The sequence below is a fragment of the Patagioenas fasciata genome, chromosome 28, assembly GCF_037038585.1.
Source record: "Patagioenas fasciata isolate bPatFas1 chromosome 28, bPatFas1.hap1, whole genome shotgun sequence".
NCBI lineage: Eukaryota > Metazoa > Chordata > Aves > Columbiformes > Columbidae > Patagioenas > Patagioenas fasciata.
Window position 1 is genome coordinate 3378563 of NC_092547.1, and position 19796 is coordinate 3398358.

The window sequence follows — 19796 nt, forward strand, 5'->3', positions numbered from 1 at the left end:
CAGGAGTTCCGGCAGGGACCCAGGCGTTCGGGAGGGACCCAGAAGTACCCCAAGGGACCCAGGAGTTCGGAGAGGGACCCAGGAGTTCGGGAAGGACTCAGGTGTTTGGGAGGGACACAGGAGTTCAGTAGGGACCCAGGAGTGCCCCAAGGGACCCAGAGGTTTGGGAGGGACTCAGGAGTGACTGGAGGGACCCAGAGATGGTGACCCTGACAAGGTGCTGTGACAGCTCCCATATCCACTGACCTGCATCCTGCAGGCAGGAGCCTTGGTGGCACCCACCACCCTGAGCCCTGCGGCTGCAGCAGGTGTGGGAACCCGGCAGAGAGAGCCCCAGCCCGGGCACGGCCAGATCCTGCCCTGGCGCTGGCTGTGCCAGCACAGCCGGGGCCTTTCCTGGGGGTAAAGTCTGATGGCAATGGGTATGTATTTAATAAATCAGCACTGTACTGGTTTCGGGGAGAGGTATGGGACATGGTAGGGGGAAGGCCATTTGGGGGCTGCCATATGATGCTCTCTAAGGAGGCAGTGGGATGTGGGCACCTTTTGGTGACGCAGACCCCCCAGCCCTGGTGTTGCTGGCGGTGCCAGGCAAGGTGCTGTTCACTGCAGAGTCGAGGGCACACAGCGCAGCGAGGGCAGGCGAGGTCAGAAGGGCCACCGGCCGCCAGAGTCCCTGACTGTGGGGGGCCGGTCTCAGGGGGGTGTGGGGAAGATGCAGTCGAAGTGCGCCAGCAGCAGCTCCACGGCCTGGCTCTGCTGGGCCACGTCTGCTGCCAGGCTCCCCGGCTCCCGCTCTGGCCGCAGCAGCGTGGGCCCGAACACGATGCCGATGTTGTGGCACGTCATGCGGTTCACATCCGCCCGCTCCATCACCCTGGGGATCAACGGAGGGGGGTGGTCCCATGCACCACATACAGCCCTGGTCCTCCATCCATCACCCCGGAGGTCCATGTGTCAGGCTCCCATCACTCTGTCTGGCTCTAGACCTCTCTGCCCCTCCCCTTGGCAACCAGACACCCACTGCAGTTACCCCATGCCACCCCACAGCCCACCCAGCTTTGGGGCAGCTCTAAGCCCACCCCACACCTACCCCACGCCACCTCACAACCCACCCAGCTTTGGAGCAGCTCTAAGCCCACCCCACACCTACTCCATGCCATCCCACAGCCCATCCAGTTTTGGGGCAGCTCTAAGCCCACCCCACACCTACCCCATGCTACCCCACAGCCCAGCCAACTTTGGGGCAGCTCTAAGCCCGCCCCACGCCTGCCCCCCGCCCAGGAGTGCCCCCCTCACCGGCAGAGGTGAGCCAGCAGGTAGCGCAGGGTGGCGTAGTTGGCAGGGGGCAGGCTCTGCACCAGCTCGGCCACCCGCTTCACCTGCTCCTGGCAGCCTGGCAGCTCTAGGGGGGGACACAGAGGTCAGACACAGCGTCTCACCCCAGCACCCACAGCCTGGGGACAGCCCCAGAGAGCACTGCAGGGGGGCACTCACTGAGAGCATCCATGAAGGCACCAAAGAGCCTGTAGGGCACCAGCGGCTCAGGCAGCTCCCGCAAGAAGAGCTTGAGGGCACCAGCCACCACGTGGACGTCACTCCACTCGGGGTCTGCCAGGTTCAGCCGCTCCTCTGGGAACGAATGGGAGGGATCCTGCAAGGCCCAGCGCCACCAGGGCCATGCCCTGCCCACCCCCCCGCTGACCTTGGGACAGCTGCTCAGGGAAGACGTAGCGCCCATCCGAGGTCACGGCGCGCTCTGTGGGATGAGAGAGCTCATGGGGAAGAAGCCACCTTCCCCCATCCCCGGGCATGGGCTCCAACACAGTTCCCGCGTCCCCGCCCCGCCACCACCATCCCGTGTCCCCCCCGGTCCCCTCACCCCGGTCCACAGTAAAGCGTAGCTTCTGGATCACAGATAGGCTCCCATTGACCCGGTAGATCCCATCAACGTCAAGGCCTGGAGACAACAAGGGGGTGAAACATGATGGGGACGTCCGTGCCAGTGGGGGGGCCATGCTGGCCAGGGAGGGCCCACCTTTCTCCTCAACAGCCTCCACGCAGAGCCGGACGAAGCGCGGCACGGCGCTGCCCTCGCGCTGGCACAGGGCGGCCAGGCGGCACCCGAACACCTGGTCTGGGAGAGCGCGGCGCTGGGTCAAACTGGGATGGGGAGCACTGAGACTCGGTGGGGGACAAATGAGACTGGGGCGTAGGGTACAGGGACCTGGAGGGAATGCTGGGGGCTGCGAGGCTGGCGGTGAATGCAGGGACACAGGACTGGGAGAGGACACTGGGACTGGGGAGGGATGCTGGACTGGAGGGAAACACTGGGACCGGGAGGTACAGAGGGACTGGGAGGACGCTCTGGGACTGGGGAGGGTGTGGGGAGGACAGACACTGGGATCTCCAGCCTGTCCAGGTCACGGTGGATGGCAGCACAGCCTTCTGGAGTGGTGACACTGGACAGGCTGGAGAGCTGGGCGGGGAAAAAATGTAATGAAATAGAACAAGAGTCTTGAATCTGGGCAGGAACAACCGCAGGTTCCAGTGTAAGTTGGGGAATGAGCTATTAGAGAGCAGTGTAGGGGAAAGGGACCTGGGGGTCCTGGGGACAGCAGGGTGACCATGAGCCAGCACTGGGCCCTTGTGGCCAGGAAGCCAATGGGACCTGGGGTGGGTTAGAAGGGGTGGTCAGTAGGTCAGAGAGGTTCTCCTGCCCCTCTGCTCTGCCCTGGGGAGACCACACCTGGAATCTTGTGTCCAGTTGTGGCCCCTCAGCTCCAGAAGGACAGGGAACTGCTGGAGAGAGTCCAGCGCAGCCACCAAGATGCTGGAGGGAGTGGAGCATCTCCCGTGTGAGGAAAGGCTGAGGGAGCTGGGGCTCTGGAGCTGGAGAAGAGGAGACTGAGGGGGGACTCATTCCTGGGGATCAATATGGAAAGGGGCAGTGTCAGGAGGATGGAGCCAGGCTCTTCTGGGTGACAACCAGTGACAGGACAAGGGGCAATGGGTGCAAACTGGAACACAGGAGGTTCCACTTAAATATGAGCAGAAACTTGTTCGTGGTGAGGGTGGCAGAGCCTGGCCCAGGCTGCCCAGGGAGGTTGTGGAGTCTCCTTCTCTGCAGACATTCAAACCCGCCTGGACACCTTCCTGTGGAACCTCAGCTGGGTGTTCCTGCCCCATGGGCGGATTGCACTGGATGAGCTTTCCAGGGCCCTTCCGACCCCTGACACTCTGGGATTCTGTGATCAGGAGGGAGATGGACCAGGAGGGTCACCGGGACCAATGGACACACCGGGATTCAAGACAGGGATGCCGGGTGAGCGGGACACGGACGCACTGGCGACAGGCGGCTAAGGTTCAATGATGTACTCGGGCATCTTCCTCCTCTCCCACTTAGGGGGCAGAGGGAAGACGTGGGTGGGTTTTGGACGATTGCAGGGGCACGATGGGACGTGGGGGGAGGTCCTGCAGAGGGGAGCCCCACCTCGAATCAGCCCCTTCTCCTGCAGGCTCTGGAGCGAGGGCCGCTTGACGATGAAGCGCCTGAGCTTGCTCCTCACCCGCTGCTTCTCCGAGGCATTGGGGATGTGGGGGACACCTGGGGGCACAGCGGACACGGCGCACGGTCACAGTCCCACCAGCCCTGAGGCCTGTTGTCCCCACTTAGTCCCCCAGCCCCACCTGGAGCCCTGGCGCCCTCGGTGACCCGCAGTGCCTCATCCTCGTCCCCACTGAGCTCCACTGGGTTCCAAATGTCTCTCCGGTGCAGCCAACCCACAGGGGCATCCACGGGGTTCTCCAGGTCCTGGGGGCGGGGAGAGGGTGGACAGGAGCTGGGGGGGCTGGGGGCAGCCATGGGGCAACACCTGTCCCACTGCAGTCCCCCCGCACTCACCAGCCGCTGGATGACCCCTGCGATGGCCAGCGCCCACTCCTGGATGGTGGCCTCCTGGTCTGAGTGCAGCAGGAACTCATTGCCCGGCACAGTGCGGAGCTGGCGGGGGGGCAGCAGCATGGGGAAGGGGGCACGGTCTCCCAGGAACACCCACAGGGGCCAGGGGGACACAGGCACTCCAGGGGTGCCCTGCTTGCCCCCCTAAATGAAGCCTTCTGTGGGCGCCCTTAGCCCAAGAGGGGGTCCCTACGCCCCCTCCCCAGGGCAGTATACACGTGGCACCCTTTTGTCCTAGTTTGGTGGTTCCTGTATGTGCTGGGCTGCGGGGTCCCCTTCTCTATGGGCTGTATTTAGAGGGACCCTCGTGATGCCCAGACTGCTATGGAGAGCCCCACATCCCCTGTGCACCTTAGGCACCCCCACACCCCCCCGGGGTCCCACCCCACTCACGTGGATGACGTTCTTCTTACTGGAGAGCTCGCGGGCCCAATCCAGGGCAGCCCCCCTCAAGTCCACGCTGCTCTCGGGGCGGGTGCTGGTGGGGCACTGGGGGTGCACCGGCACCATGGTTTCCTGCCCGCCTCGTGTCCCACAGCACCGTGTATTCCCCACAGCCCTCCCCTCGCTGTCCCCACCGTGCCCACCGTGTTCCCCAATGCTCAGCACCGCCCCAGCCCTCCCCACACCCCCACTCACCCAGGCAGCGGGTGCCGGCCCCTTGGGCTCCTTGTAGAAGATGAGGCTGTTCCCGGCCAGCACCACCCAGGAGACCCCCCAGCTCTTCCTGAGGGCACAAGGTGAGGGGGTCCCCAAGCTCTGCCCAGCCAGGGCTGGGAGCAGGCTTCGGTGCCACCTGCTCCAGCAGAGCCCCACACAGGCCCTGGGCACCTTTTGGGCACATCCTGTCACCCTCAGGGTGGCAAAGCCACAGGCACCTTTGTGTGCCTTGTCTGGAGCTGTGAAGAGCTGGGGGCCAGGCTGGGATGCCACCCCCCCCGTACAGCCCTCCAGGTATAAACTCCCCTCCCCCAGGCTGTCCTGGCCCTCCAGCTTGGCACAAACCCCCTGCTCAAGTGCAGACCCCATCCCCAACCTGGCATGGGCTCCCACACCAGCAGAAACCCCCTTCTTTAATATGGACCTCTCCACAGCGCTGACCAGGACCCCAGCCCCGCACAGCACCCTGCACCAGGACCTCCCCTCGGGTCCCCAGCCCTGCACAGCACCCTGCACCAAGACCTCCCCTCGGGTCCCCAGCCCCGCACGGCACCCTGCACCAGGACCTCCCCTCGGGTCCCCAGCCCCACACAGCACCCTGCACCAGGACCTCCCCTCGGGTCCACAGTCCCGCACAGCACCCTGCACCAGGACCTCCCCTCGGGTCCCCAGCCCTGCACAGCACCCTGCACCAGGACCTCCCCTCGGGTCCACAGTCCCGCACAGCACCCTGCACCAGGACCTCCCCTCGGGTCCCCAGCCCCGCACAGCACCCTGCACCAGGACCTCCCCTCGGGTCCCCAGCCCCGCACGGCACCCTGCACCAGGACCTCCCCTCGGGTCCCCAGCCCCACACAGCACCCTGCACCAGGACCTCCCCTCGGGTCCCCAGCCCCGCACAGCACCCTGCACCAGGACCTCCCCTCGGGTCCCCAGCCCTGCACAGCACCCTGCACCAGGACCTCCCCTCGGGTCCACAGTCCCGCACAGCACCCTGCACCAGGACCTCCCCTCGGGTCCCCAGCCCTGCACAGCACCCTGCACCAGGACCTCCCCTCGGGTCCACAGTCCCGCACAGCACCCTGCACCAGGACCTCCCCTCGGGTCCCCAGCCCTGCACAGCACCCTGCACCAGGACCTCCCCTCGGGTCCACAGTCCCGCACAGCACCCTGCACCAGGACCTCCCCTCAGGTCCCCAGCCCCGCACAGCACCCTGCAACACGACCTCCCCTCGGGTCCCCAGCCCCGCACAGCACCCTGCACCAGGACCTCCCCTCGGGTCCCCAGCCCCGCACGGCACCCTGCACCAGGACCTCCCCTCGGGTCCCCAGCCCCGCACAGCACCCTGCACCAGGACCTCCCCTCGGGTCCCCAGCCCCACACAGCACCCTGCACCAGGACCTCCCCTCGGGTCCCCAGCCCCGCACAGCACCCTCCCCACCCAGCTCCCACCTGAGCTTCCTTCCCCCCTCAGCGATCTTGGTCTTGTTGAGCAGCCCGGCCCTCTGCACCTCCTGCAAGGACAGAGTCAGTGCTGCCCCCGGCCCCCCCAGCACCCCTGGCCCCCCAGCACCCTCTGGTAACTCACGGTGGGCAGGGCAGGGGCACAGTGCAGGGGCTCAGATGAGGCCAGGGAGGGCTGGGGGGCAGCTGCCCCATCCTCCAGCCTTGGGCGGGCAAGGATTCGGCCATGGCTCACCTGCAGGAGGGGCAATGTGGGGTGCACACCCCAGGTCCTCCCTGGTGTCCCCCATATCCTTCCCAGTGCTCCCCGTTACCCATCTATACCTTGACACCCTGCCCCATGCCACCCCATCCCACTCCCTCTCCAGCCCCCTCCCACCTGTGCCTCTGCCCCCCCACTGCCCCTGTCCCCGCAGCTCCAGGGTTCCGTGGTCCTGGAGGGCTCGGCACGGTAGGTCAGGCTCTGCAGGGGACATCAGGGACATGGATCAGCCTCAGGGATGGGACAGCCAGAGCCCCAGGACTGGGCCCCCCCCCAGCAATTAGTGCAGCAGCCCCCCAGGTCTGTGCCAGGGACAAGGGCAGGACAGTGTCCCCAGGACCCGGAGGGCACCGGGGAGGCCACAGGGAGCAGTGTCTTGGCGCACAGGGGTGGTGGGAAGGTATTGGGAACACAACCTGGAAGAACCGAGGAGTCACGGGGGCCACTGCGTGGGACAAAGAGGGGAGGCACGAGGAACAGAGTGGACACTGGGGGACGTGGGACATCGGTTGGGACACGAGGAGTAGGGTCAGCGGGATGAATGCTGATGGGCATGGAGGGGGCGCGGAGGAATAGGAGCAGACCCAGCCGTCAGGGCCCCCCATGCCCACCTCCCGGTGCTGTCGGGGGGGTTTCCAGGAGGTCACGCCGCTCTGGGGGTTGTGGAAGAAGCAGCGCCCGGTGTTGGGGTCCAGGTGACGCTCCCAGGCACCCAACACCTGGATGGGGGGGCTGGTTGGCAAGGGGGGCTCAGCCTGGCCCCCCACTCGCTGCAGCTCTTCGAGGTTGGCGTAGATCATGGTGTCTCCCTGTGGGAACAGATCCTAACTGGGGGGGGGGCATACGGACAGTGCCCAGAGCGCAGCCCCAGCCCCATGCCCTGCCCCCCAGCCCCCGCTGTGCCACCTCGCCCTGCCCCCCACCCCCGCATTTCCCCGCCGCCCCGTCCAGCGCGGATCAGGGTTTTGCAATGGCTTCCCCGTAGCCGTTCGCGCCCCCCACGCCCCCCCGGCGGCCGCGCCCCCCAGCGCTCCCCCGGCCCCCCGGCCCCATCGCGGCCGCGCTGCACCGGCCCCCCCGGCACCCCCCGGCACCCCCGGCTCCACTGCGGGCGGCGGCCCCACCGCCCCCCGCGCTTCCTCTGCTGCCCCACGGCGACGAGGAACCGGCAACGAGGGCGGGGTTGGAGGGAGGGGGTGCGGGGCGGAGGGAGTGGAGCGGGGTGAGGAGTTGGGGTGCGGGGGGTGCAGGTGGGCAATGCGAGGAGGTGGGTTTGGGGGTGTAGAGGGGTACAGGGGGGTGATGCAGGGGTGAGGTTGGGGGTGTAGAGGGGTACAGGTGGGTGATGCAGGCGTGAGGTTGGGGGTGTGGAGGGATACAGGTGGGTGATGCAGGGGTGAGGTTGGGGGTGCAGGTGGTGGGATGAGGGAAGGGTGTGAACGCTGGGGGTGCACAGGGACAGGGAGCGCTGGTGAGGCCTCAGCAGGGAACAAGGCGGGGGGCACAGGGTGTCCTCTGGGGCCACCAGGACCCACTCACCCCGGCGCCCTTGGCCAGCGGCTCCTGCAGGGATGGGCACCGCGGCAGGGCTGGGGGGGTGGGCACGGTGCTGGTGCTGGTGCAGCGGCCTGCGGGGCTGGAGGGGGTTGGCCCGGCCTCCTGGGGGGGGTCCTCAAGTGAGCAGCGATGCTGTCGCAGGCCTGGGTGGGAGGACAGTACCCACAACCCAAAATGATGCTGCAGGCTGCAGGTGGGGCAGTGACCTTCACCCCTGGGCCCCAACCCCATTTTCCCCAGTGCGCCCCAGCCCCCACCTCTGGTGTCCTCCAGTGCCTGCAGATTGTGCCCTTTCCACGTCCTGCACCCCCAGCCCTTTGCCCACATCACCCCCCACAGGTGCCTCCAAGCCCTGTGCTGCCAATGGGTCCTTCAGGGTGACCCCTTATCCTGTGCCCTTAGTGCCCCAAGTCCGGCAGCCCCGTTCTTCCCCCAGCCTTGTGCACCCAGACCCACACCCAGGACCTCCAGTGGGGTGTCCCCAGCCCATCCTATGCCCCTAATGCCCCCAACCCCTTGCCAACACCTCAGTGCCCCATGGCTCCTTTCTCCCAATGTTCTGTGTCTCCCTGCCCCACAGCACCAGCCCTGTGCCCCCTGCCCCACTCACCTGTGTCCTCAGGCTGGCTGGGGGGCCGCATGCTCCACCTCCCAGTGTCACCAGGGTCCAGCTCAGCCACATAGGTAGCAGGGACAAAGAAGGGCCGAGCCCAGTGGGGCTCGCCGGCCCGTCTCACCTGCCACCAGTCCTCGTTGGCCTTGTGGAGCAGCAGGAGCTGCTCGCCGGCAGCCATGGCCACCTGCCGCCCATCCTCAGCGCGGTATGCGTAGTCGTACAGAGCACAGAGCACCACGGCCGGCTTGGCGCGCCGCCACTGCCACCCCTGGTGCCACCGCCCCGCCAGCATCCTCACCCCGCCCAGGGCGCCTGGGCACACTACGGCCTGGTCCCCACGGTCTGCAGGACACAGACTGGGGGTCAGTGCCCCATGGCTGCTGTGACCGTGGTGGAATGGGGCTGAGTGGCGCCATGGGTGCCAGTGGGGACCCTCACTGCAGGACCAGGACCCAACAGACAAAGTTGTGCCCCGTGGCCAGGCTGTGGCCCTTAGCCATGGCAATGCCCCGTGGCCAGGCTGTGGCCCATAGAATGTGCCCCATGGCCATATGGCAATGCCCCCCAACCCATGGCAATGCCCCCCAGCAAACCTGTCCACAAGCAGTGGAGAGACCACGTGTGGCCCCAGTTCCTGCTGCCAGGGGAGCCAGTGCCTGGTCCCGGGATACGGGGGAGACCAGGAGGACCAGAGGGGCTGGGAGTGCTGAGGCAGCCGGGGCTTGGGGATGCGCAGGAAACCCAGCGGTTGCTGCAGCAGGAAGTAGCAAGGCTGCGGTTTCCTTCTGCTGCACGGCATGGGGCTGGGGGTGGTGCTGCAGCCTCGGGTCCATGGCCCCATGGCCTCTGGTCCTCATCCCATGGCTTCGGGTCCTCATCCCATGGCCTCAGGTCCATGGCCCCATGGCCTCTGGTCCTCATCCCATGGCCTTGGGGCCATGGCCCCATGCCTCGGGTCCTCATCCCATGGCCTTGGGGCCATGGCCCCATGCCTCGGGTCCTCATCCCATGGCCTTGGGGCCATGGCCCCATGCCTTGGGTCCTCATCCCATGGCCTTGGGTCCTCATCTCATGGCCTTGGGGCCATGGCCCCATGCCTCGGGTCCTCATCCCATGGCCTCGGGTCCTCATCCCATGGCATTGGGGCCATGGCCCCATGGCCTCTGGTCCTCATCCCATGGCACTGCACCCCTCCCAGCCCCTGGTCCCAACCCCACCGCCCTACAGTCCTATGGCTCCCAGTCTCTTGGTTCCTGCCCCAAGGTCCCCCCAGCACCCCACCCCACATCCCCTGGTCCCCTGCCCTACAGCCTCAGGCTCCCAGACCCGTGGGCCCCCCAGTTCTGTGGCTCAGCCCCCAAGCCTGCCCCCCGGCCGGGATGCACTCACCATCTCCGGAGCAGCACTGTGGGGCCAAGGGGCAGGATCTGATGCAAGGACACACAGGTGGTGGGGGCTGCCATGGGGTGCAGGTGGAGAACCTCGGTGTCCTGCCTGCATGCGGCCAGCTGAGCACCCGTGGGTGTGGGGATCAGAGCCTATGGCCCCGCTTGAACCTAAGGACCCTTCAGCTCTGCCCACACAGGGGTCTGGGTGGGGAAGAAGGCAGGGTAACTGGAGTAATTGGAAGGGCAAATCGGATTGCCCCGGGGAGGACCGCAGCGCTGTTCCGTCCCACCCCGCTCCTGACACCCGACCGAGCTCCGCTGCGCTCTTCCTGCGGCCCCGGGAGGGCGGCCCGGCGAACCGGCGGCGGGGCTGGGAGGGGCGCCCGCCCGTTGTACCTGCACGGATCCCCGGTCTAGGGCAGCGACCCCCGGCGCTCCCCGCCCACCAGGCCCTGCCGGGGGGGCGGGGCGGGCGCGCCCGTGGCGGCGGCAGCAGGGACACCCCCCGCGCCATGTGACAGGACGGGACGCCTGGGTCCGCGCCCCGCGGCGGGCGGGACGGGGAGCGGAGTGACCTCCCGGCTCCTGGGGTGGGCAGCGACAGTGTCCCGGCGGGACCGCGGGAGCGGGCACCGGGACGCCCGGGTCCCGCGGCGGGGCGGGAGGTGCTGGCGGGAGCACTGGGGAGTGTTCAGGACCGGGGAACGGGACCCTGAATCCCTGCCCTCGGCCCCGGGAGGCGGTGCGGGCAGGGGCGCCTCGGTCCACCCCTGGGTCTGCGTCCTGGAGGAGAGGCATGAGACGGAGTGACAGGGTGACAGTGTCGGGGGTTGGAAGGGACCTGGAAAGCTCATCCAGTGCAACCCCCCCCATGGAGCAGGAACACCCAGCTGAGGTTCCACAGGAACCAGGCGGGTTTGAATGTCTGCAGAGAAGGAGACTCCACAACCCCCCTGGGCAGCCTGGGCCAGGCTCTGCCACCCTCACCAGGAACAAGTTTCTGCTCATATTTAAGCGGAACCTCCTGTGTTCCAGTTTGCACCCATTGCCCCTTGTCCTGTCACTGGTTGTCACCCAGAAGAGCCTGGCTCCATCCTCCTGACACTGCCCCTTTCCATATTGATCCCCAGGAATGAGTCCCCCCTCAGTCTCCTCTTCTCCAGCTCCAGAGCCCCAGCTCCCTCAGCCTTTCCTCACACGGGAGATGCTCCACTCCCTCCAGCATCTTGGTGGCTGCGCTGGACTCTCTCCAGCAGTTCCCTGTCCTTCTGGAGCTGAGGGGCCACAACTGGACACAAGATTCCAGGTGTGGTCTCCCCAGGGCAGAGCAGAGGGGCAGGAGAACCTCTCTGACCCACTGACCACCCCCTTCTAACCCACCCCAGGTCCCATTGGCTTCCTGGCCACAAGGGCCCAGTGCTGGCTCATGGTCACCCTGCTGTCCCCAGGACCCTGTGGGGGACTACGGTGGGTCCGTGGATTCCCTGACGGAGGGCATGGGAACAGAAATTAGCCTTGAAGATATGAAGGCCTACCCACGAGTAAAGGAGTATCCGGAGATGTTAAGGATGTACCCGTGAGAGAGAAGGGAGTAGAAGAGTAACACTGATGATAGCAAAATCAGCCAATGAGATGTTACTGCTGTAACTTGTAATCAATAGTGAAGAGACACATGAATTGGTAAAACTGTATAAAAATGCACTTGTGGTAATAAATGGCATCTACTACTTTCATCCTGGAAGAACTTGGTCCATGTCGTTTGTCCATCTCAACCACGACAAGACCCCCAGGTCCCTTTCCCCTACACTGCTCTTTAATAGGTCATTCCCCAACTTACACTGGAACCTGGGGCTGTTCCTGCCCAGATTCAGGACTCCACACTTTCCCTCGTTATACACAGGAGGATCGTGGGGGAACCGTGTGATGCGGCGCGCCGTGCTGCCGGCAGCCTCGGCACCGCGCCACAGCGCTGCCCGTGACCGCGCGGCCCCGCCGGGCGGAGGGCGCGGAGGGCGCTGCGGGAGGGGAGGACACGGAGGGCGCGGAGGGCGCTGCGGGCGCGGAGGGCGCTGCGGGCGGGGAGGACGCGGAGGGCGCGGAGGGCGCTGCGGGCGGGGAGGACGCGGAGGGCGCGGAGGGCGCTGCGGGCGGGGAGGACGCTGCGGGCGGCGGCGGCCCCTGGCGGCCATAGCAACCCCGGCGTCGCCATGGCGACCGCGCGGGAGGTGCTCTCGCGAGAGCCGCGGCGTTGCGGGCTGTGGCGGCGCTCCCGGCGCGGCCCCGTTGCATCAGCGCGGCGATGCGGCTGCGGGTGGCGCCGGGCGGCCCCGCCGCGCTCAAGGTGCTGGCGGCTGCCGGAGCCGCCGCCGCTCCGGTGCGGCTGGTCTGGGGTGACCCATTAGGTGAGATGGCCGCCCCGGCGGCGGCTGCTCCCCTCTCCGGCAGGGACCCCCCAGCCGCGGCCTCGGTGATCCGCAGCCGTCGGCGGGGACCGTGGGGCCTGACAGCCGCTTCCCCCCGCAGAGCGGCCCTTGGCCTCGCTGAGCCCCCCGTGGGTGCCCGCCCTGGAGCTGGACAGCGGCACCGTCCTCTTCTCCCCCAACGCCATCTGCCAGTGAGTACTGGGCGGGGGGCGCGGCCCCGCCGCTCCCCGCTCAACCTCCTTCCACCCCCAGGTTCTTCTTCCTCGCGCGTGGGGAGGAGCCCACGGACCTCACCAACCAGTGGCTGGAGTGGGAGGCCACTGAGCTGCAGGTGGGGGCCCCAGGGAGGGGGCAACTGCCCTAAAGATCCTAAACTGGGGATCCTTGGGTGGGCAAGGGTCCGGCCATGGCTCCCCAGCATTGGGGGGGTAATGTGGGGTGCACACCCCCGGTCCTCCCTGGTGTCCCCCATATCCTTCCCAGTGCCCCCCATCTATGCCACACACCACTACCCCCTCCCCACCTCCCTCCCGCCTGTGCCTCTGCCCCCCACTGCCCCTGTCCCCCAGCTCACAGTGTCACTGGGGACCCTGGGGTCCCTGCCCCTGGGCTCAGCCTGCCTGACCCCTTCTGTCTGTGTCTGCCCCCAGCCGGCCGCCTCGGCTGCCCTGTATGCCCAGCTGGTGCACGGCAAGAAGGGGCTGGAGGCGGTGGAGGCGCTGGGGCAGCTGCTGGACCACATTGAGCAGAATTTGACCAGGAGAGGCACTGCCTACCTTGCAGGGGTGAGTGGGGCCACGGGATGGGGGAGCTGGGACCTTCTTCCAGGAGAGCTGAGCTCGCTGCTGCCTGCCCCGAAGCAGAGCCCTGAGCATGGGTCGGGGCTGCCTCAACGCCCGTCTGCTTCTGTGCTCTAGGACACCAAGTCAGTGGCCGATGTGGTTGTGTGGGGTGCCTTGTTCCCTGTCCTGCAGGATGAGACCAGCCTGCCAAGTAAGAGAGAAATAGGGGTGCCAAGGGAGAGCATTCCCTGTGTTCCTGTGGCTGTGAGGATCATGCTGCTTGCTCTGTCTTGCTCCCCAAGGTGAGCTGCAGGCACTAAGGACCTGGTTCCAGAACATGACGCTTTCGGAGGCCTGCAGGAAAGCTGCTGACTCGGTTTTGATGCCCAAAGCACTGCTGGAGTTCAAGTCGTACCTGCAGAAGCATCCTCCGCCCTGCGTGGCCACGGAGAGAGCCACCAGCAATGAGCCCGAGGTGCAGCCTGGCCCAGGGATGGGCCACCATGGGGCTGGTGGTGACGGGTGTGCAGACCCTCACTGGGACCAGCCTTCCTCACTGGGACCAGCTTCCCCGCAGGAAGAAGATGGTTCTGAGCGTGCCCTGACGGAGGAGGAAATCACAGCTGCTGTGGATGCCTGGGCCCGCGGGGTTGCAGCGCTGCCCAAGCCCTGGAAACCGCAGAAACCTGTGTGAGTCCCGAGGGAACAGCAGGGCTGGCTGTCCCAGACCTGCAAGGGGCCTGGCAAGGGCTCCCAGGCTGACGCCACGTTGTTTGCAGGTAGGGTTGCTCTTAGTGCCTGCTCTGACTGCTCTGTCCATGGCAGGCTGCCCGTGGAAGGCATGAGGAACGTCCTCATTACCAGCGCCCTGCCCTACGTGAACAACGTGCCCCACCTCGGCAACATCATTGGCTGCGTGCTCAGTGCTGACACCTTTGCCAGGTGAGACCGCGCTGTGGGAAAAGGATCGTTGTGAGGGGCTGTACTGCCCCTAACCCCCACATGGGTGTCACAGCCCCTTCCCTGCAGGTACTGCCGCCTGCGCAACTGGAACACACTGTATGTGTGCGGCACGGATGAATACGGCACAGCCACTGAGACCAAAGCGATGGAAGAGGGGCTGACGCCTCAGGAGATCTGCAACAAGTACAACGCCATCCACGCCGACATCTACCGCTGGTTCGACATCTCCTTCGATTACTTCGGCCGCACCACCACGCCACACCAGACCACGTGAGTGGCTGCGTCCCCCGGGGCCTCACAGGGGGAGACTGGTGCTGGGGGGGTGTTGGGGGACCCCAGCGTGCCTGGCTGAGGGTGCGTTGTGGCGCTCCGGGGTTCCCTGGCTTATGGGGGCTGTTCCCCTCCTCTTCATCTCCCGTCTCAGGATTGCCCAGGACATCTTCCAGCGCCTGCTGGCCCGTGGTTTCCTGCTACAGGACACCGTGGAGCAGCTGCGATGCGAAGACTGCCAGCGGTTCCTGGCTGACCGCTTTGTAGAGGGCGTCTGTCCCTTCTGCAATTACGAGGAGGCTCGGGGGGACCAATGTGATAAATGCGGCAAACTCATAAATGCTGTGGAGCTGAAGGTGGGATGGGATCTCTCTGGGGACCACCCCAAAACCCGCCCATCTCGCTATGCTCAGGACCCCCAGCCGTGGCCTGGGCTCCCTCTAAACCATGTTTTTCCTCCTTACAGAACCCGCAGTGCAAGCTCTGCAGGGGCGTCCCTGTGGTGAAAACCACCCAGCACCTCTTCCTAGACCTACCCAAGGTGAGCGTCATCCCTGGGGGAGCGAGGAGGGGACGTCCCACCCTTGCACCACTGACCACTCGTGTGCTCCCTCACAGCTGGAGGAGCGCCTGGAGCCCTGGCTGGAGCAGTCGTGGGCCACCGGGGACTGGACGGCCAACGCACGCTACATCACTCGCTCCTGGATCCGGGACGGGCTCAAACCCCGCTGCATCACTCGTGACCTCAAGTGGGGCACACCTGTGCCTCTCGATGGCTTCCAGGACAAGGTGGGTCCCACCTGGCCCCTCTGTTGCAGCATCTGGCCCCAGGTGCCCTGTCTTGGGGGTCCCCTGCTCATGTATCATTCTCCCCTCAGGTTTTTTACGTGTGGTTCGATGCTCCCATCGGTTACTTGTCCATTACAGCCAACTACACGGACCAGTGGGAGAGATGGTGGAAGAACCCACAGCAGGTAGGAGCCTGGTGCAGCTGCAGGACAGAGGTGGGGACAGAGCCGGATGCCAGGGTCCCACTGATGTTCTCCCCTGCTCCTACCTGTCAGGTTGAGCTCTACAATTTCATGGCCAAGGACAACGTCCCATTCCACAGCGTCATATTCCCCTGCTCACTTCTGGGTGCTGATGACAACTACACCCTGGTGAACCACCTCATTGCTACAGGTACTGGGGGGTCACCAGGGGTTGTGGGGCTCCACACCTCCCCGCTTTCCCTCAGCAGGGGGAACAGTCCATCTGTCCTGCACACACACAAGCCCTCCTGGACTTGGAAGTCCCTTGGAGCTCAGTGTGAGCCTGTGAACACTTTACCAGTGTCTCCATGCATTGTAAGGCTGTTCCCATGTTTGGCTCCATGGTGGGGTCTCTTTTGTCCCCCCCAGAGTACCTGAACTATGAGGATGGGAAGTTTTCCAAGAGCCGGGGCGTGGGAGTGTTTGGGGACATGGCCAAGGACACGGGCATCCCTGCGGACATCTGGCGCTTCTACCTGCTGTACCTGCGGCCCGAAGGGCAGGACAGCGCCTTCTCCTGGAGCGACCTCATGCTCAAGAACAACTCAGAGCTGCTGAACAACCTGGGCAACTTCATCAACAGGTTCTGGGACACCCTGGCAGTGCGAGGCAGGGGCCATCTCTATCCCCAAACTGTGCTCATGCTGCCCTGCCTCTGTCCCCAGAGCTGGCATGTTCGTGTGCAAGTTCTTCGGTGGCGTTGTCCCCGACATGGTCCTGACGCTGGATGACAAGCGGCTTTTGGCCCGTGTCACCCTGGAGCTGCGCCAGTACCACCAGCTGCTGGAGAAAGTCCGGTGGGTACCTGGGACCCCAGGATGGGCACAGAGCTGAATTATCATGAGTAGGAGGGCAGAGACCTGCAGCCCCCACTCAGCCTCTCTATCCCCTGCGCAGCATCCGCGATGCCCTGAGATGTATCCTTAGCATCTCCCGCCACGGCAACCAGTACATCCAGGTGAACGAGCCCTGGAAGCGGATCAAGGGCGATGAGAAGGACAGGTAGGGAAGGGTGGGACGATGGGGGTTGGGTAGGGCTGGCAGGTGGCAGTGACGGACGGTTTCGTGCCCCACAGGCAGCGCGCTGGCACGGTGACGGGTGTGGCAGTGAACATGGCGTCCATGCTGGCCATCATGTTACAGCCTTACATGCCCAGTGTCAGCCTGGCCATCCAGGGACAACTCCGCATCCCCCCCGACTGCTTCATCCTGAGCCACGACTTCACCTGCACGCTGCCTGCCGGGCACTGTGTGGGCACTGTAGGTGCTGGGGAAGGGGGGAGGCAAGCTGTGCCCCTCCCCCAGGCAGCACATGGGTGGGATCGGGGGTGTTTGCCCTGCAGGGGTGACCACTTTTCTCCCTGGCTCCAGGTAAGCCCACTTTTCCAGAAGCTGGAGAATGACCAGGTTGAATCCCTGCGCAAACGCTTCGGGGGAGGACAGGTGAGCGGGGGCTGCACTGTCCCCACGGCTCCTCTACCTTGGGCACCTCCTGCTTTCCGTCCCTCACTTGCTGTCTCTCCTTCCCCAGACTGAAGATGTTGCCGTAAAGCCCCAGGTAACTGTAGTGCTGCAGCAGCCTGCCCCTCTCCAGCAGGACAGGGTACGGTACAGAGCTGCAGCCCTGGGGATTGGGACCTTTCTGTTCTTCCACAGGCTGAGCAGACACATCCAGCCCCAGCAACCCTCGGGGCTCCCGGTGACCCCCAGCTGATCCAGGAGCTGACGGAGAAGGTGGCCAAGCAGGTGAGCAGTGGGGGGCAGGACTGGCTCTGTCTTGCCTCGACTGCCCAAGCCCTTATCAAGCCCCTGCCTGCCCCAGGGCAACTATGTTCGGCAGCTGAAGGCCAACAAGGCAGAGAAGGGAGAGGTTGACACGGAGGTGGCCAAGCTCCTGGAGCTGAAGAAGCAGCTGTTATTAGCTGAGGGCAAAAGCCCTGAAGTCCCTGTGCCCAAAGGGAAGCGGAAGAAGTAGCACCTGGTTCCTCTGTGCTGGTGAAGCAGCCCCAGTGCTACCCCAAGACCAGGCCAGGCTGTGCTGGCTGTTGGTTACATAGATGTAATAAAATGCAAAAGCTATACACTTGCATATGAAAGCAGTGCCCTCCCCATGGGTCAGTCTGTGCCAGTGGGGCAGTGCCCCTCCAGTTCCTGGCTGCCCCCCAGGTCCACAGGGCAGCAGAGTCCCTGCCCTGCAGGCCGCAGGGCAGCATTGGCACCTAAGCCCGGCGGAGGTTCACAATGCGCTCGATGAGGGCTGCCCGCGTGCGCTCCACCTCCGCGCTGAGGCGACGAATCTCCTGGCGGAGCCGCTCGTTGTGGGCCATCAGCTCCAGCACCCGCTGCTCGTTGGCCCGCTCCTGGCGCTTGGCCAGCTCCTTGTTTGCCACCCCAGCACTGCACCTCTTCCTCTTCACCCCACGCCCTGCAGCAGCCCCTGCCTCATCCTCACTGCCCAGCTGGGGTGGGGAGGCTGAGCCTGGCGGTCCCGCTGGCTCTGCGCCCGCTGTACTCGCTGGCTCCAGCAGCTCAGTAGCCAAGGCAGCATCCAGCTCGCAGCCCTCCGGACCAGCCCCCTCCGTGCCCCACAGCTGAACCAGCTCTGCCTGCCAGGAGAGAAGAGGAGCCAGCCTCGGGTGACAGGTGCCACCTGCCCCGTTCCCCCCTGCCAGGGGCACTGCTGGCCCCTCACCTGCTCAGCCCCCCAGGGTGCGGAGGATCCGCTGGGCTCTGCTGCTGCCAGCACCTCCTCCAAGTCCTGGTACCAGGCTTCCAGGTCCCAGGCAGGCAGGGCACTGGTGGATCCTCCCGCAGACAGCCCCTCGGCTGCCATTGTCACCTCCGGGCCGATGCGGCGCTGTGGGGGGGTGGAGAGGGGGCGAGTCGGGCCGGGAGCTTCAGCTCCGGGTCTCGCTCCCCGCGAGGAATGGGGGGAGGGACGGGGGGAGGGACGGGGGGCGGGCCCAGCAGCCTCAGGGCACCAACCCCCCCTTACCTGCTCTCAAGTGTGGTGGTCGACAAGCACGCACTTCCTCCTGAACGCCTGGGGAGGGATAGGGTCACACTCCGCCCCCCAGCACCGCGCGGCTGCCGGGCACCCGGCGCCCACCCCGCTCCCGGTGGCGCCGCCGGCTCGGGGGTGGGAGGCGGGGCGGCGCACCGGGGCACGGCAGGCGCACCGGGGCACGGCAGGCGCACCGGGGCACGGCAGGCGCACCGGGGCACGGCAGGCGCACCGGGGCACGGCAGGCGCACCGGGGCACGGCAGGCGCACCGGGGCACGGCAGGCGCACCGGGGCACGGCAGGCGCACCGGGGCACGGCAGGCGCACCGGGGCACGGCAGGCGCACCGCGGATATCCCGCTTCCCCAGGGACCCAGGCGTCCCCCTCACCGCCTGCCTCTTCCCGGCCGCGCTCGGGCCGGCTCCCCAGCGTTCCCCCGCGCACCTTCCTGGGCGGACCCGGCTCCCCGCGGCTCCGGCCCAAACGCTGCTTCCCGCTCATCCTCGTCCGCATCGTCCCCCGCTGCTCCGCTCTCCTTTGCGCCGCCGCCCGCGCCCCTTTTAAGGGTCCCCGCCTGACGCAATGCTCGCGCGGGCCGCAGCCAACGGGCGCCCTCCGCGCCGTGACGCACAGGGCGGTGCGAGCCAATGGGAGTGGGCGGGCGGGTCAGGCGCGTCACCGCCCACCGAGCTGGAGCGGCCCCGGGGGGGTGTCACGCGGGCGGATGATGCAACGGCTGGAAACTGGCCCCGCCCCGCCTTAAAGAGCCCGCGGCGGGATTCACACCGCCCGGGGGGCGCCAGGGGCGGGGGCGGCCCGGCCCGCCTCGGAGCCCCCGCGCCACAGCCTCGGGGCGGCCCCAACCCGCCTCAGAGCCTCGGGGCGACCCCGGCGCTTCCCAGAGCACCGCCGGGTCATTCCCCGTGCTCGCCCACGCGAGGCGCGCCGGGATCGGGTCCCCGCGCCGTGAGCAGGCGCGGGGTCGGTGCTGTCACTGTCACGTCTCTTCCTGGCGGGGCTGCGGCGCGGCGGGAACGTGGGACCCGGTACCGCCCCCGCCGCCATCAGCACCGGAGGGTGCGGGCGGCCCGGGATATCCCGTCCCCTCACTCCCCCCGCGGGGCGCACAGCCCCTTGCCCGCCCCCCTGGACACGCACCCGCGTGGGCTCCCCGGCCGTGCAGCCCCCACGGGCCGCTCTGGCAGTGCCCACCCCCGTGGCTGGTGCCAGCGCTCATCCCCCGCCCCACTGCAGCGGGACGCGGAGCCCCCGTCCTGTGCACAACCCTCCCGCAGCACCGGCTCGGGGGATGTGAACCCACCAGGGTGCGGAACGCTTGGCGTCCTGTTCCCCCCTCATCTAGGGGCTTGGGGGTGCAGTGACCCTTCCGTGCCGGTTCCCTCCCTGAAATGCT

The 19796-nt window shown here is 66.5% G+C and overlaps 3 protein-coding genes across 12 annotated transcripts; 1 reads left to right on the forward strand and 2 right to left on the reverse strand.

The window, feature by feature from the left end:
* Positions 1–413: 413 nt before the first annotated feature.
* Positions 414–10390, reverse strand: ARHGAP9 (Rho GTPase activating protein 9). Of its 8 annotated transcripts, none has more exons than XM_071799995.1 (20): positions 10306–10390; positions 9911–10015; positions 9115–9272; positions 8516–8863; positions 7888–8048; positions 6960–7157; positions 6466–6549; positions 6211–6321; positions 6075–6136; positions 4601–4688; positions 4355–4450; positions 3905–4003; positions 3691–3814; positions 3494–3607; positions 2039–2137; positions 1883–1960; positions 1706–1759; positions 1498–1632; positions 1300–1405; positions 414–877 (listed from the first exon to the last, which is right to left on the reverse strand). In XM_071799995.1, exons 2-20 carry the CDS (start codon positions 9982–9984, stop codon positions 697–699), a joined length of 2370 nt encoding a protein of 789 aa, XP_071656096.1. In that variant the 5' UTR covers positions 9985–10015; positions 10306–10390; the 3' UTR covers positions 414–696. The 8 variants fall into 8 exon arrangements, 7 of the variants coding, with proteins under 7 accessions (XP_071656096.1, XP_071656095.1, XP_065715116.2 ...); XM_071799994.1 differs by having other exon boundaries at positions 9911–10029; positions 10306–10365; XM_065859044.2 differs by lacking the exon at positions 9115–9272 and having other exon boundaries at positions 8516–8642; positions 9911–10110; positions 10306–10386.
* Positions 10391–12182: 1792 nt separating this feature from the next.
* Positions 12183–17474, forward strand: MARS1 (methionyl-tRNA synthetase 1). 3 transcript variants are annotated; one of them, XM_065858945.2, is made up of 22 exons: positions 12183–12311; positions 12433–12523; positions 12585–12663; positions 12983–13117; positions 13250–13325; positions 13417–13589; positions 13692–13804; positions 13940–14056; positions 14144–14347; positions 14502–14703; positions 14814–14888; positions 14966–15136; positions 15226–15321; positions 15412–15529; positions 15748–15961; positions 16044–16175; positions 16276–16380; positions 16455–16638; positions 16750–16821; positions 16910–16936; positions 17035–17124; positions 17201–17474. In XM_065858945.2, exons 1-22 carry the CDS (start codon positions 12209–12211, stop codon positions 17351–17353), a joined length of 2730 nt encoding a protein of 909 aa, XP_065715017.2. In that variant the 5' UTR covers positions 12183–12208; the 3' UTR covers positions 17354–17474. The 3 variants fall into 3 exon arrangements, with proteins under 3 accessions (XP_065715017.2, XP_065715016.2, XP_065715014.2); XM_065858944.2 differs by having other exon boundaries at positions 13417–13588; positions 13688–13804; XM_065858942.2 differs by having other exon boundaries at positions 13417–13804.
* On the reverse strand, positions 17422–18941 carry DDIT3 (DNA damage inducible transcript 3). Its single transcript, XM_065858946.2, has 4 exons — positions 18827–18941; positions 18374–18421; positions 18071–18235; positions 17422–17984 (listed from the first exon to the last, which is right to left on the reverse strand). The coding sequence occupies exons 3-4, from the start codon at positions 18209–18211 to the stop codon at positions 17598–17600; spliced, it is 528 nt and encodes a 175-aa protein (XP_065715018.2). The 5' UTR covers positions 18212–18235; positions 18374–18421; positions 18827–18941; the 3' UTR covers positions 17422–17597.
* Between the last annotated feature and the right edge of the window lie 855 nt (positions 18942–19796).

Excerpts from the sequence above, each read along its gene's own strand:
- ARHGAP9 (XM_065859042.2), bottom strand. The coding sequence starts at position 9,679 with ATGGGGCCATGGCCCCAATGCCATGGGATGAGGACCCGAGGCCATGGG. Across the intron at positions 2,138-3,493 it reads GGAGAAGGGGCTGATTCGAG|ACCAGGTGTTCGGGTGCCGC; the intron begins GTGGGGCTCCCC and ends GCGCTCTCCCAG. Across the intron at positions 1,961-2,038 it reads GGAGGCTGTTGAGGAGAAAG|GCCTTGACGTTGATGGGATC; the intron begins GTGGGCCCTCCC and ends TGTTGTCTCCAG.
- MARS1 (XM_065858942.2), top strand. The coding sequence starts at position 12,209 with ATGCGGCTGCGGGTGGCGCCGGGCGGCCCCGCCGCGCTCAAGGTGCTG. Across the intron at positions 14,889-14,965 it reads TCTTCCTAGACCTACCCAAG|CTGGAGGAGCGCCTGGAGCC; the intron begins GTGAGCGTCATC and ends GCTCCCTCACAG. Across the intron at positions 15,137-15,225 it reads TCGATGGCTTCCAGGACAAG|GTTTTTTACGTGTGGTTCGA; the intron begins GTGGGTCCCACC and ends TTCTCCCCTCAG.
- DDIT3 (XM_065858946.2), bottom strand. The coding sequence starts at position 18,211 with ATGGCAGCCGAGGGGCTGTCTGCGGGAGGATCCACCAGTGCCCTGCCT. Across the intron at positions 17,985-18,070 it reads CACCCTGGGGGGCTGAGCAG|GCAGAGCTGGTTCAGCTGTG; the intron begins GTGAGGGGCCAG and ends CTCTCCTGGCAG.